Raw genomic sequence first — 10,908 nt, forward strand, 5'->3', positions numbered from 1 at the left:
GATATAACCGATCTGTTAGCTTCCCCCAATCAGAGATTTCATATAATGGTTTCCATAAAAAAAGATCACAAATCAAACCGACCGAGCTCCATATAACCCATATGAATCCGAATTGCCAAATCCCTCCCCTGGAACTAGATCAAATCAAAGACCTCTGAACCCAACCTGATTGATCGCTCATACCTGAGATTGCGCTCACCAAAATCCATAATGGAAATTTCCGGGTCAGACAAATCAATCTTCGTATCCCCTGAGAATCCCGAGTTTCCAAATATTCTTCCCCTAAACATATCGAATCATAAACCCAAACCCCTAGATTTGCGATATGAGATGATACCCATAATAGAAACCGAATGAAAATCAACAAAAAACCAAGATCAAGCCCAAATAACTCATGACCATCCGAAATCAAAACCCTAGAATCGTCACCATCGCAATCAAACTTTTTTAAAATTGAGGGTTTTTTTATACTCTAAAATTATAACATTAGTAAATAATAAAAAGATTAATTATCGAATTAAATGAAAATCTAATTTATTTAGTTTTGGGTTATTGGGCCTAATTTCGATGGGCTTAACATAATGAATTAAACGAACCCAACACCGTTGTCAATATTTTCGTCTCCCTCTGTCATCTTTAATCAAAAAAAAAAAAAAAAAAAAAAGCAAGAAATCAAGATCAAAGGCTCTCTTCTTCCGATCTTTCCTCTCTCTTCTGGGTCATTTGCTCTATTACTTCTACCAAGGAAAGGTCCGATTCGATTTACACTGGTTGCTTTCGTTCTAAGATTAGAGAAAATTGAAAATCTATCGTTGGTGTTTTTAGGTTACGGAATCATAGATATTGGAACTTCGCACACTTGATAAATCAGCCTTTTTTTCTTGTTGCTTTCGTTTCTAAAGTAAGATTCGAGAAATTGAAATTTAAAGTGGTGTCAAGGGTTGCAGAACCTGGATATTGTTAAGTTGTAGTTGTCTCAGAAACCCTAATTTTGAGGAATCGGCCTTTTTCTAATCGGTTAGGTATTACGTTTTTTTTTTTTTTTCGTCAGATGGCTCTAAAGGAGCAGCTAAATAAGTTCAACAAACAGCAAGAGAAATGTCAATCTACGCTTTCGAGCATCGCTTCTTCAAGAGAAAGATCGGGGACTTCGTCGAGGCAGCCCGTGCCTCTTCCTGCTGCAATCACTCAGAAGAAGCCTGATGCTGCTCCTGTCCAGTTTTCAAAAAACACCGAGCAACTTCAGTATATTAACAGCATTAAAAAATCTCCTGTTGGTGCTCAAATCAAGCGTGTCATTGATCTTCTCTTTGAGGTTTGTGTTTCTGTTTGTCTCCCCCATTCATGTGAGAGATCATTTATATAATCGTAAGTTTGATTTGTCTCTTGTTTGAGTGTTTTCTCGAACAGACAAGGCTAGCCTTAACGCCAGAGCAAATAAAAGAAAGATGTCATGTTGATATGCATTCCAATAAGGCTGTTTTTGATAGTTTGAGTAAGAATCCTAAAGCACATTATGACGGAAGAAGGTTCTCTTACAAGGTAATATCCTAAAACATTTCATTCAAGGAGTGGATTTTTTAACTTCTCGTTTTTCTCTTTGTAAAAAAGGTTTGCGTGTTTACAATTTTGCTTTGTTGTCACAGGCTACGCACGATGTCAAGGACAAGAGCCAGCTTCGTTCGTTGGTGTATAAATACCTTGATGGGATTGCAGTCGTTGATCTCAAAGACGCTTACCCGAATGTTATGGAGGATTTAAAGGTATGCATTGTTATAATTGACGAGACACTAAGATGTGAGTTTTGCTAAGCAGATGGAGGAAATATACAGTATGTTGCTTTTTGAAACCAAGAAACTTAGGGCAGTTTTTTTAAATTATCTTGTATTTTGTAGGCTCTGAGTGAATCGAAGGACATCTTTTTGATATCAAATTCACAAGAGGACATTGCGTACCCAAATGATTTCAAGTGTGAGATTGCGGTTGATGACGAATTCAAATCTCTGTTCCGTGACATAGATATCCCGAACGACATGCTTGACGTGGAGAAGGAGCTGCTGAAGATAGGTTTGAAGCCGGCTACAAACACTGCGGAGAGGAGAGCTGCTGCACAGATCCATGGCATATCAAATAAATCGAAGGATAAGAAGAAGAAGAAACAAGAGATCAGCAAGAGGACCAAACTCACCAATGCCCATCTACCCGAGCTCTTCAAGAGCCTTAACGCCAGCAGTTCCCGGAACTGAACCTCGTAATTGGGTGATTATGCGGTTCAAAATTCAAAATGATCATGAATTTTCATTACTCAAGAAATATATAACAATGGAGAACAAACATATTGTTGTAATTGTTATGATCTCGAGTATACAATGGCTTTCCATGTATTCTCACAACATTGGTTAGCAATATAGAATAAACATTTGTGAGTTGGTCTTTGTTTTAGATGTTGCTTTAGCTGAGAAAAATAACCATAAAGAGTGGCAAAACTACAATCATAAATAATTGGCCACTGTAACCGATTTTATAACATTCAGCATTTTTTCTTGCAAGCCCTTGAAAACATATCCCTTATGTTCTTTGATCCAGTCTCTACCTGTGCTTGCTTCGTCTGTTTTCCAGGCTTCTTTTTTGCTTTCTCCTAAGAAATGTAACAAGTAGAATTAGTAACTAATAACAAGGAACACAAAATATATGGAACTTAGAGCTTTTGTCTACAGATTTTACATACACATACCTGCAATGAATTTGAGGATGACGTGTTATTCTCATTTGCAGTTGAAAGATTCTCTATATTTGTTTCTTTCATTGTCGGGTCAACAAACTCCAGCCTGAAAAAGAAACCAGGCACAATGAAGGCTTTTGTAAGGAGTTATGATTCTCTTTTGCTGAGTAATTGAGGACTTCAGATTTTGATTTTAAAAAGCACCCAAGATGGTCATAGAGAAGCTTCAACCAAGGCTCTGTCCTCAGGTACTCTCCCACAATTGAAACGGCATCTACCACTGTACAAATTAAAGGTAATATCAGTGAAAACCCACATTACACCACCTTTTGAAGGGTCAACTTGAAGAAAGGGCATACACCAACACCTCCACAAAGTAAAAAGGTTATATTCTACAACTTACATGTTTGTTTCTCATCTTGAGCTGCATAGTTCTTGTCCAATTCTGGTAGTGTCCTCCTTAAACAGTACGCCTGCGTTCATTAAAGTGCATCCAAGTTAAGGATCTAAATAAAACAGATACGCGGTAACCTGCGTTCTCTTTATAGAATGTGAAACAAAACCGATTAAGAGTGCAGCATTAAACTCATCTTCTCTAGAAGAAGAAAATTCAGAATTTTCACCAAAAAAATATATTTAAAAAGACATATAAGCAACAAACATGTCTCATTCCTGAACCATATGGGGTTTGTGAAACGTAATCAGACACATGTAACACTCTCAAATGGTATCAAGGAAATTTCAACTGGATCGTTGAAAAGGCTGCAATACATCATGTTGTGACAAGAGCATACCTTACAACTTAACCAAGCTAAAACTTTCGAGTTATCAAGCCGATAGAATTTCATAGATCCAACCTCTGCAAGAAGAGATGAAAGAGGAATGAGGAAATTAAACAACTATAGATCACCAAGTTCTCCAAGAGTGATGAGAAACATTAAGTATTAAATGTATATAAGAAAAATTAAAAGGTTCTACAAGAGTGCACGTATGTTTTCAGAAACCAGAGAGCAGCAATTTACCTTGAGTTTGACAAACAATGTCCATACACTTCTCTGCAACAGGCAGAAGTTGTTGATATCCAGGATATCCTTCCACAAATAAAATCTCATCCAGTTGCCTGAACTTTCCAAGATCTTCACCTTTCTACAAATCGACAATATATAAACACAATTAACATTTCCAAGAAATGGAAATCAGACAGGAAATAATAGTGACTTGAGAAGAGCCAGGGAGCATAGAGTGACCTTCATTCTTGCTTCGTCAAAAATAGGCAACAAGATGAAAACAGGATCAACTGGAGTGGCCATATATAAGCTTCCATCTGTAACAAGAAAATAGTCATGAACATAAGGGGAAGGGAAAATTTGTACTGATGCTGGCTTGCAGAGCATATTATTATGATCAAAATTACTAGGAAGTAAGCCTTTATCTACACCTAATAAGCATCAAGATCAACAGTGGAATTACCCTCAGAAATGTAATCTCCCAGGAGCCAAGAACCATAAGATTGCTTAAACCATTGAAGTTCTTGAAGCATCCCATTACTAAAAAAGTAGCATGTTCCATTTTCTGCCATATGAACATAGATACCACAAACCACATAAGAATGTTACTTGCTGAATTTTCCAAACAACACTACATACCAAGCCTGTCAATAATCTACATCCCGTTACCTGATTTTGGATGGCGAAGTGTCAGCAGTTCTCCGGGTTTGTTTCCGCCACAACCTGAATCTTTGCATATGAAACATATAAGAAAAAGCAATCATGTTATCTAGAGCAACAAAGACTTCCAACTATCATAGCCAAGGAAAGATTCAATTGAGATAGCAAACCAAAGATTATAATCTTTGAAACAGTCAGCACATCCTTTCAAAAGTAATATTAGACAACAAAGCTTATGCTCTTTTTTTTTTTAAATAAATTCAGACGTAACTTTTCCAATCATTGATAAACACTAACCAAAACCATAATCTTAATCCTACACCATTTTGGCATTTCATAAACTAAGTCATTTTAGGTAAAATCTCACAGTCATAATTCCAACTGGAGGATATAAATTATAAATCCTCAGAAGAAAAGATGCAAGTAGAAGAGAGAACCTGGAGCGATAAGAACTCGTGTCTTCTCAGCTCCTTCCCACCAAACAGTAGAAGAAGAGCTCATCTTCAAAATTGTATCTTCAAGCTTTTTTTAGCAAACCGAAACTTCTACGATTCTGAGACCAAGAAGATAATAGGTCCCAAATACAATGTGAAATCGCTACTGATAGAAGAAGATATACTAAACATTCAACAAAACCCTAAAACTAGAGCTAGGTGAGAAAAGATTGAAACCCTTAACACTAATTGGATTATATACCGTGATGACGGCAAGAAGGCTCGCAACTAGTGAAGTAAACGAATCAGGACGAAACTTCTCTAAGACATTTCATCGAACAGTTGGTGTACGATATTGAAACTCAGACCCCAAATGATTCCGAACAGTCAGGAGAAACAAAAAGTGACGGTCAAACTCACTAGATTGGCGCCACTAACTGAGATTCGCGCGCATCTAAAATATGGGCCTGGGCCCATAACAAATTGAAAATAAAATATTTCTAAACAGACCCCTAAGTTAACAAGAAGTGTCCAGATAAGTCCTATTATTAATTTTAGTAATATACAGCCCCAGAAAGTGAAGAAGCTTCAATCAAGAGTCTCACACACAATCTTGACAATAGCCAGTAGAGCAAAAGAGAGGGGAAAAAAAAAAGCCAGTAGAGCAAAAGAGATAACTAGTTTTATAACCATTCAAACAACAGAGATACTACATTAACATACATAGAAATCAAACTTATGTACCGAAAAAACATCGGTACTTCTCTGGGAATGATTAAACCATAATAACCCAAAAACAAACAAGAAGAAAAAACAAAAAGCTACTGAATAATAATACTACTACATAAGAATCCAAAGAAACACAGCAACACAGAGTCATTCTCATGACTCTATAAATACTACCCATTACAAAAGACAAAGGTATATTCTAATGCTGCATGTGTTTAGTGTTCTTCTTCTTCATCATAATCTTAAGAAAAAAGCATCTCATAAAAAGCCAATCTTCAAACTGTACAAAATCAGAGCCTTCTCTCTCCCTCCACAGGTGAAGAAATCCATGTTAAAAATTCCGGATAAATAGCTTCGTTTTTTCTTTTTCAGAGAGAAGTCACTGTTGATGCAGACACGTTCATGAGTAGACACCATCACATACACTGTACACAACACTGACTGGCTTTTTCGGCGAGCCTTTCCAATAAACTCTCTCAAATTTTCCATTGGATAGAGGACGTGGAACAACAGTTTCTTGGCAGCTTTGTTGCAGTACATTGTCTAGTTCTCCACTTGCTGCTCCAATTAGTCCTGCAATTTTTTAAAAATTCAAGAAAAGGTTTGGTTTTCAAAAAATGTACACAAAGAAACAGAACCTAGAAAACAGTTTGGATTTTGTGTTGTTACTCTATTCACCTAGAAACAAAGGAGATGGTTTTCCGGGTCTTGATTTGTACTCGGGATGGAACTGAGCTCCGATGTAAAATGGATGGTTAGGCAGCTCAATGATCTGTATAATCAAATGTAGGGAATTATAACCAAGAAGATAACAAATTTTATGTGGTGTAAGGGGTTTAACTATCGGTTTTTACCTCCATCCGCTGACCCGTCTCGTCTTTTCCTGTGAATGTGAGTCCAGAGCTCTCAAAACGTGGAACCATGGCTGGATTCACCTGTAAGAAAACATACTGTTTCAGCTTAAACTGTCTAAGTGATAAGTTTTTAGTATAATCTGAAAGCTGCTTTAGTACCTCATATCTGTGGCGGTGTCTTTCATCCACAAAACCTCTGCTCCCATATCTGCAACATTCAAATAAGATGTCAGTTAAGCTATATGATGCATCATGCTGAGACTTTTTAGAGTGGAAAAATACTTTGGTGCTTACAGTTTTGCTGATCTGGAGTCCTTAGCATGAAAATAAGTTCTTCGTGAGCCTAACCTCATAGTGCCTCCCATATGCGTTTTCGACCCCTGAGTCAAACAAAAATTACACGAATGTCCCGAATTAACAAGAGAGTGAAGTAATTGAAAAACTCAAAACAGAAAATGTGGAAGGGAACAAACCTCAGGCATGAAAATAACACAAGGGTTTTTGGTGTTGGGATCAAGTTCAGTGCTGTTTGCATCTGGCATACCGAGTACGGTTCTTGCATACTCGATCACAGCAAGCTGCATCCCCAGACAAATACCAAGATATGGAACTCTGTTTTCTCTGGCATATTTCGCTGCTAGAATCTTTCCTTCTACACCTCTATGGCCAAAACCACCAGGCACAAGAACACCATCAGCACCCTGGAGACAAATTACATAGACCAGATCAACAGACAGTTCATCTCGACACAAGAAACCAGGATTAATTTGATGGTAATGAGAGTAAGAGCATACCTTGAGTAACTTCCAGGCAGCCTTATATGCATCTGGATTCTGCAGATAGGAATCATTTTGCTTCAGCTTCCAAGGTTTCATAATTTGTCCAAATGATAGAGCTTAGTGTAAAGTGTTAAATATACCTCCTTTTTTACACCTTGTTCAAGATCACTAGCTGAAATCCAATCTATGACAAGTTTCTTGCGCCTAGCCACAGAAGCGTGCAAGAGAGCCTGATCATCAAACACCACAATCGAATCACAATTGTTGACAAAATGAGATATTATAGCCGATGGCTTGTGAGGAGTTTGATCATAGAAGGCTTAGATTTGTGGGATAGATATATCTTGCAAAGGTGTACCTTGTGAATTGAAAGATATGAATCCAAGAGCTCAGTGTATTTCCCAACCACAGCAATTCTTACCTAAAAAATCAAAACATAATGAAGTCAGTCTCCAGCTGACAACCAGTGATAAAAACTAAGCGTAAAATGTCATGGTAGAACCAGAAACACACCGGAACGTGCAACTTGTCAGTCATTTTAGCCATCAAAGACCATTCCTCTAATGCAGGCTCCTTTGCAACTCTGTATATGAATATATCACACAATGAGTCCCACAGATTTGAAGATTTAAATGAATGAACAAATCTATTTGAGAATATGGGTAAGCGAGACTTACCCTTTAAGGTTCAAGACACGCAAAATCGCCTCGTGTGCCTTTTGTTCCTGCTCAAACAAATTGAAATGCAAAGATATTGGTAATGAGAATTGTTTACTGAAACTTTGAAACTATGGTGGATAAGAAAAGTTACTCACTTTGAGAAGCAAAGGAATGTGCCAAATGTTGGGACAATCGTAGAGAGTGACAACGTTTTCCATCTGCAAATGAAGTATAAGTTATTAACAATGTTTATATCTACAAAGAGAAAGATTTAAGTCTTGTTTTGCAAATAATACATACCGGGACATGGCAAAACTGAGAGAGTTTGGCCTTCACATTATCTTCAAGTGGCTAAAAAATCAAATTCAATATAAGAACTTAGAGCCACGATAGAAGAAGAAGAAACGTTATCAAATACAACAAAAATTACAAGGATGAAACCTGTGTGCTTCGGCAAGCCAAGATATGAGGGCTCAAGCCAAGACCTCTTAAGTCTCGAACGCTGTGTTGCGTTGGTTTAGTCTTCTGTAAGCAATTAGATATTGTTAGGACAACCACAACTCCAAACAGATTAAACAAAAACTTCAAAAGTCAAGAAACTTGCCTGTTCACCAACAACATTCAATACAGGGACAAGACTGACATGGATCAAGCAAAAGTTTTCAGATCCTGATAAAAAAATCAAAAATCATCATTAGACTTTGACATTAAACTTTCACTGATATACTCTCAATGAGCACATACACACAAACCATCACTTACCCACGCGATAGGAGAACTGCCCGAGAGCTTCAATAAAAGGCATGGACTCTATATCTCCTACAAAATCCAAAGAGTAGCTCCATATTGTTATAAAAAGAAACAGAATAAAACCTGACACTGAGTTTATAAAAAGTCACTACTAATAAAATACCAATTGTGCCTCCAAGTTCAATGACACAAACATCAGCTGGACCTGACTGTCCATCAACTGGAATCTGAGCTGCACGCTCAATCCAATCTTGAATAGCATCAGTGATATGAGGAACAACCTACATAACCCAAAAAGGAATCTCAATACAACTTCATCTCTCACTCTGCCACTCTCTCTCTATTCCAGGGGAATTTCATCAAACACATGGTCTACGTATACCAAAATTCTTTTTCTTTTGCTAGTTACCTGAACAGTCTTCCCTAGATAATCTCCCCTCCTCTCTTTCTCAAGCACATGCTGTTCACAAATTTCAAACGTGTAAGTTCGTTTCTCACAAAGTTCAAATTTTGATTCCCCAAAGAGGCAAAGACACAAAACCTTGTAAACTTTTCCGGTAGTTATGTTGTTTTCACGTGTCAGCTTGATATCCATGAACCTCTCATAGTTTCCAAGATCAAGATCAACCTTTTTATTAACAACACACACAAATAAAATCATTTTTTTATTTAAAAAATTGGTTGTTGACTATAACAGTTATTTTATAAAAGAAACAGAGCAATATTGGTGAAAAAGGTCTCTATACCTCGCCACCATCGTCCAAGACGTAAACTTCACCATGCTCAATAGGTGACATGGTCCCAGCATCAATGTTTAAGTAAGGATCTGCAAAAAATTTCACATGGCCTGATTAAAAATCAGTGATTTGTACAGTAACTAAACAAAAATATTTCAACTTTTTCTGAAAAAATCATGAAACTTTCAACAGGGTTTAACAGGGGAAAAAAAAAAATTAAATCTTTGGAAATTCTAAAGATCTTTTTAAACTTTTCGTTTGTACCCTTTTTTTTTTTCCCACACGCGTAAGGTGTAGAAGAAAAAAAAAACTCCTTTTTCATGCTTATTGTACCACTGGGGCCAAAAAATCAAATCTGAAACTTTTCTTTTTCTCAAGTTGGTTGAAACAAATCAAAAGTGAAAAGAAAGAGGAACGAACTTTGCGTGAAAAAAAAAATGGCGACAAGTTCGTTTTACATGAAGCAATTGACAGGTATGGTTTGTTGGTAAAAAGAAGAGAAAGAGAAAGGACCAATTTTAATGGCGGTGACTCGGAAGCCACAAGATTTGAGGATGAGTCCGATGCTACTTGCTGTAACTCCTTTTCCGAGTCCACTCACTACTCCGCCTGAAACCACCACATACTTCATCTTCTTCCCTTCCTTCTGTTTCCTTAACCACCCACTTCTTCGTCTTCAATATGACTTTTCTCAACTCAGTTTCCTACAAAAACAAGAAGAAAGAACATACCTTTCTAAGCAAAAGAGAGACTAAAAGAAAAAAAAAAAAAAAAGAGCATAGGAACAGAGGAAAAACAGAGAGTAAAGCAAACAACTTTGGGTTTATTTTCAACCGTCCTAGAACTCAAATTATTATTACAAAACCTGTTTCATTTGACATGTCTTGATTAATTTTAATGTTATACAGAATCTGTCCCAACCGCAGTAGTAACTAGCAAAGAGACTGAGGAAGCTCTACACAGTGAGCTTTATGGCTCTTTTTTTAAGCAAGACTGACACAGAGGACCAAAGACAAGAAGAATCTTAGTTCTTGAGTTTTTGTGTGTTAGGGAGTTGAAAAGTGTAGAGAAGACAATCAAGTAGATGAGATATTTTTAGGGAACTAGAGAGACACTTACCTAATCTTTTATTAAACGAGAAATGAAAGTAGAGAGAGATATAAATCCAAAATGTGAAGTGAATTGAATGAGAGATGGTGAAGGGGCCTTTTTATAAGGGAAAGCAAGTTAGCAAGGTCTTCTTCTATCCCACCTTTGAACAGAAGATATATGATGACTCCTCTCCTTCAGTATTTTGTTAAACTAATCTTTTAATATTATTACTGTTATTTTATTCATTATAGACAAAAAGAAAGAAGACAAAAAATCTATTACACAGTGTTAACATTTTTGGAGCTACTCTTTGATTATGATTTATGACTATATGGTTCTCTTTCCTAACTAAAATGCGCAGATGTTCATATCTAATCGTTTTTTTTTTTGTCTTGAAGATGATTTGTTAAAATACAGTATACTGTTTAACAATAAGTTAAAAAACATAAACAATATAGATGAAATGGATAATGAAAAGTTCTTTT

The 10,908-nt window shown here is 36.6% G+C and overlaps 3 protein-coding genes across 8 annotated transcripts; 1 reads left to right on the forward strand and 2 right to left on the reverse strand.

The window, feature by feature from the left end:
* Positions 1-619: 619 nt before the first annotated feature.
* On the forward strand, positions 620-2,426 carry LOC104718282 (transcription initiation factor IIE subunit beta). 2 transcript variants are annotated; one of them, XM_010435995.3, is made up of 5 exons: positions 620-901; positions 1,052-1,315; positions 1,411-1,542; positions 1,647-1,763; positions 1,896-2,426. In XM_010435995.3, the coding sequence occupies exons 2-5, from the start codon at positions 1,052-1,054 to the stop codon at positions 2,244-2,246; spliced, it is 864 nt and encodes a 287-aa protein (XP_010434297.1). In that variant the 5' UTR covers positions 620-901; the 3' UTR covers positions 2,247-2,426. The 2 variants fall into 2 exon arrangements, with proteins under 2 accessions (XP_010434297.1, XP_010434296.1); XM_010435994.2 differs by having other exon boundaries at positions 666-750.
* Positions 2,279-5,368, reverse strand: LOC104718281 (uncharacterized). Of its 2 annotated transcripts, none has more exons than XM_010435993.3 (11): positions 5,086-5,368; positions 4,827-4,942; positions 4,399-4,452; positions 4,193-4,294; positions 3,970-4,046; positions 3,745-3,868; positions 3,517-3,581; positions 3,126-3,195; positions 2,927-3,002; positions 2,735-2,828; positions 2,279-2,638 (listed from the first exon to the last, which is right to left on the reverse strand). In XM_010435993.3, exons 2-11 carry the CDS (start codon positions 4,888-4,890, stop codon positions 2,531-2,533), a joined length of 834 nt encoding a protein of 277 aa, XP_010434295.2. In that variant the 5' UTR covers positions 4,891-4,942; positions 5,086-5,368; the 3' UTR covers positions 2,279-2,530. The 2 variants fall into 2 exon arrangements, with proteins under 2 accessions (XP_010434295.2, XP_010434294.2); XM_010435992.3 differs by having other exon boundaries at positions 4,399-4,458; positions 5,086-5,256.
* A 115-nt stretch (positions 5,369-5,483) lies between these two features.
* On the reverse strand, positions 5,484-10,602 carry LOC104718284 (uncharacterized). Of its 4 annotated transcripts, none has more exons than XM_010435998.3 (22): positions 10,451-10,602; positions 9,845-10,035; positions 9,341-9,420; positions 9,136-9,222; positions 9,004-9,054; positions 8,758-8,875; positions 8,607-8,663; positions 8,449-8,513; positions 8,286-8,369; positions 8,145-8,195; positions 8,000-8,062; positions 7,863-7,909; positions 7,699-7,768; positions 7,544-7,606; positions 7,326-7,415; positions 7,201-7,239; positions 6,880-7,107; positions 6,701-6,786; positions 6,566-6,614; positions 6,407-6,487; positions 6,231-6,324; positions 5,484-6,125 (listed from the first exon to the last, which is right to left on the reverse strand). In XM_010435998.3, exons 2-22 carry the CDS (start codon positions 9,960-9,962, stop codon positions 5,953-5,955), a joined length of 1,794 nt encoding a protein of 597 aa, XP_010434300.1. In that variant the 5' UTR covers positions 9,963-10,035; positions 10,451-10,602; the 3' UTR covers positions 5,484-5,952. The 4 variants fall into 4 exon arrangements, with proteins under 4 accessions (XP_010434300.1, XP_019086785.1, XP_087325195.1 ...); XM_019231240.2 differs by having other exon boundaries at positions 10,197-10,515; XM_087469069.1 differs by having other exon boundaries at positions 9,004-9,222; positions 10,451-10,588.
* Positions 10,603-10,908: the final 306 nt, after the last annotated feature.

The sequence above is a fragment of the Camelina sativa genome, chromosome 10 (genome assembly GCF_030686135.1).
Source record: "Camelina sativa cultivar CO46 ecotype springtype chromosome 10, ASM3068613v1".
Lineage (NCBI taxonomy): Eukaryota > Viridiplantae > Streptophyta > Magnoliopsida > Brassicales > Brassicaceae > Camelina > Camelina sativa.

What these genes read in the sequence shown, in the direction of transcription:
- LOC104718281 (XM_010435992.3), bottom strand. Translation starts at nt 4,890, where the DNA reads ATGAGCTCTTCTTCTACTGTTTGGTGGGAAGGAGCTGAGAAGACACGA. An exon ending in CTTCTCTATGACCATCTTGG is followed by an intron (nt 2,829 to 2,926) that starts GTGCTTTTTAAA and finishes TTTCTTTTTCAG; the next exon opens with GCTGGAGTTTGTTGACCCGA. An exon ending in CATCCTCAAATTCATTGCAG is followed by an intron (nt 2,639 to 2,734) that starts GTATGTGTATGT and finishes TACATTTCTTAG; the next exon opens with GAGAAAGCAAAAAAGAAGCC.
- LOC104718282 (XM_010435995.3), top strand. Translation starts at nt 1,052, where the DNA reads ATGGCTCTAAAGGAGCAGCTAAATAAGTTCAACAAACAGCAAGAGAAA. An exon ending in TCATTGATCTTCTCTTTGAG is followed by an intron (nt 1,316 to 1,410) that starts GTTTGTGTTTCT and finishes TTTCTCGAACAG; the next exon opens with ACAAGGCTAGCCTTAACGCC. An exon ending in ATGTTATGGAGGATTTAAAG is followed by an intron (nt 1,764 to 1,895) that starts GTATGCATTGTT and finishes TGTATTTTGTAG; the next exon opens with GCTCTGAGTGAATCGAAGGA.
- LOC104718284 (XM_087469069.1), bottom strand. Translation starts at nt 9,962, where the DNA reads ATGAAGTATGTGGTGGTTTCAGGCGGAGTAGTGAGTGGACTCGGAAAA. An exon ending in CTCAGTTTTGCCATGTCCCG is followed by an intron (nt 8,063 to 8,144) that starts GTATGTATTATT and finishes CTTCATTTGCAG; the next exon opens with ATGGAAAACGTTGTCACTCT. An exon ending in GACACCGCCACAGATATGAG is followed by an intron (nt 6,488 to 6,565) that starts GTACTAAAGCAG and finishes GTTTTCTTACAG; the next exon opens with GTGAATCCAGCCATGGTTCC.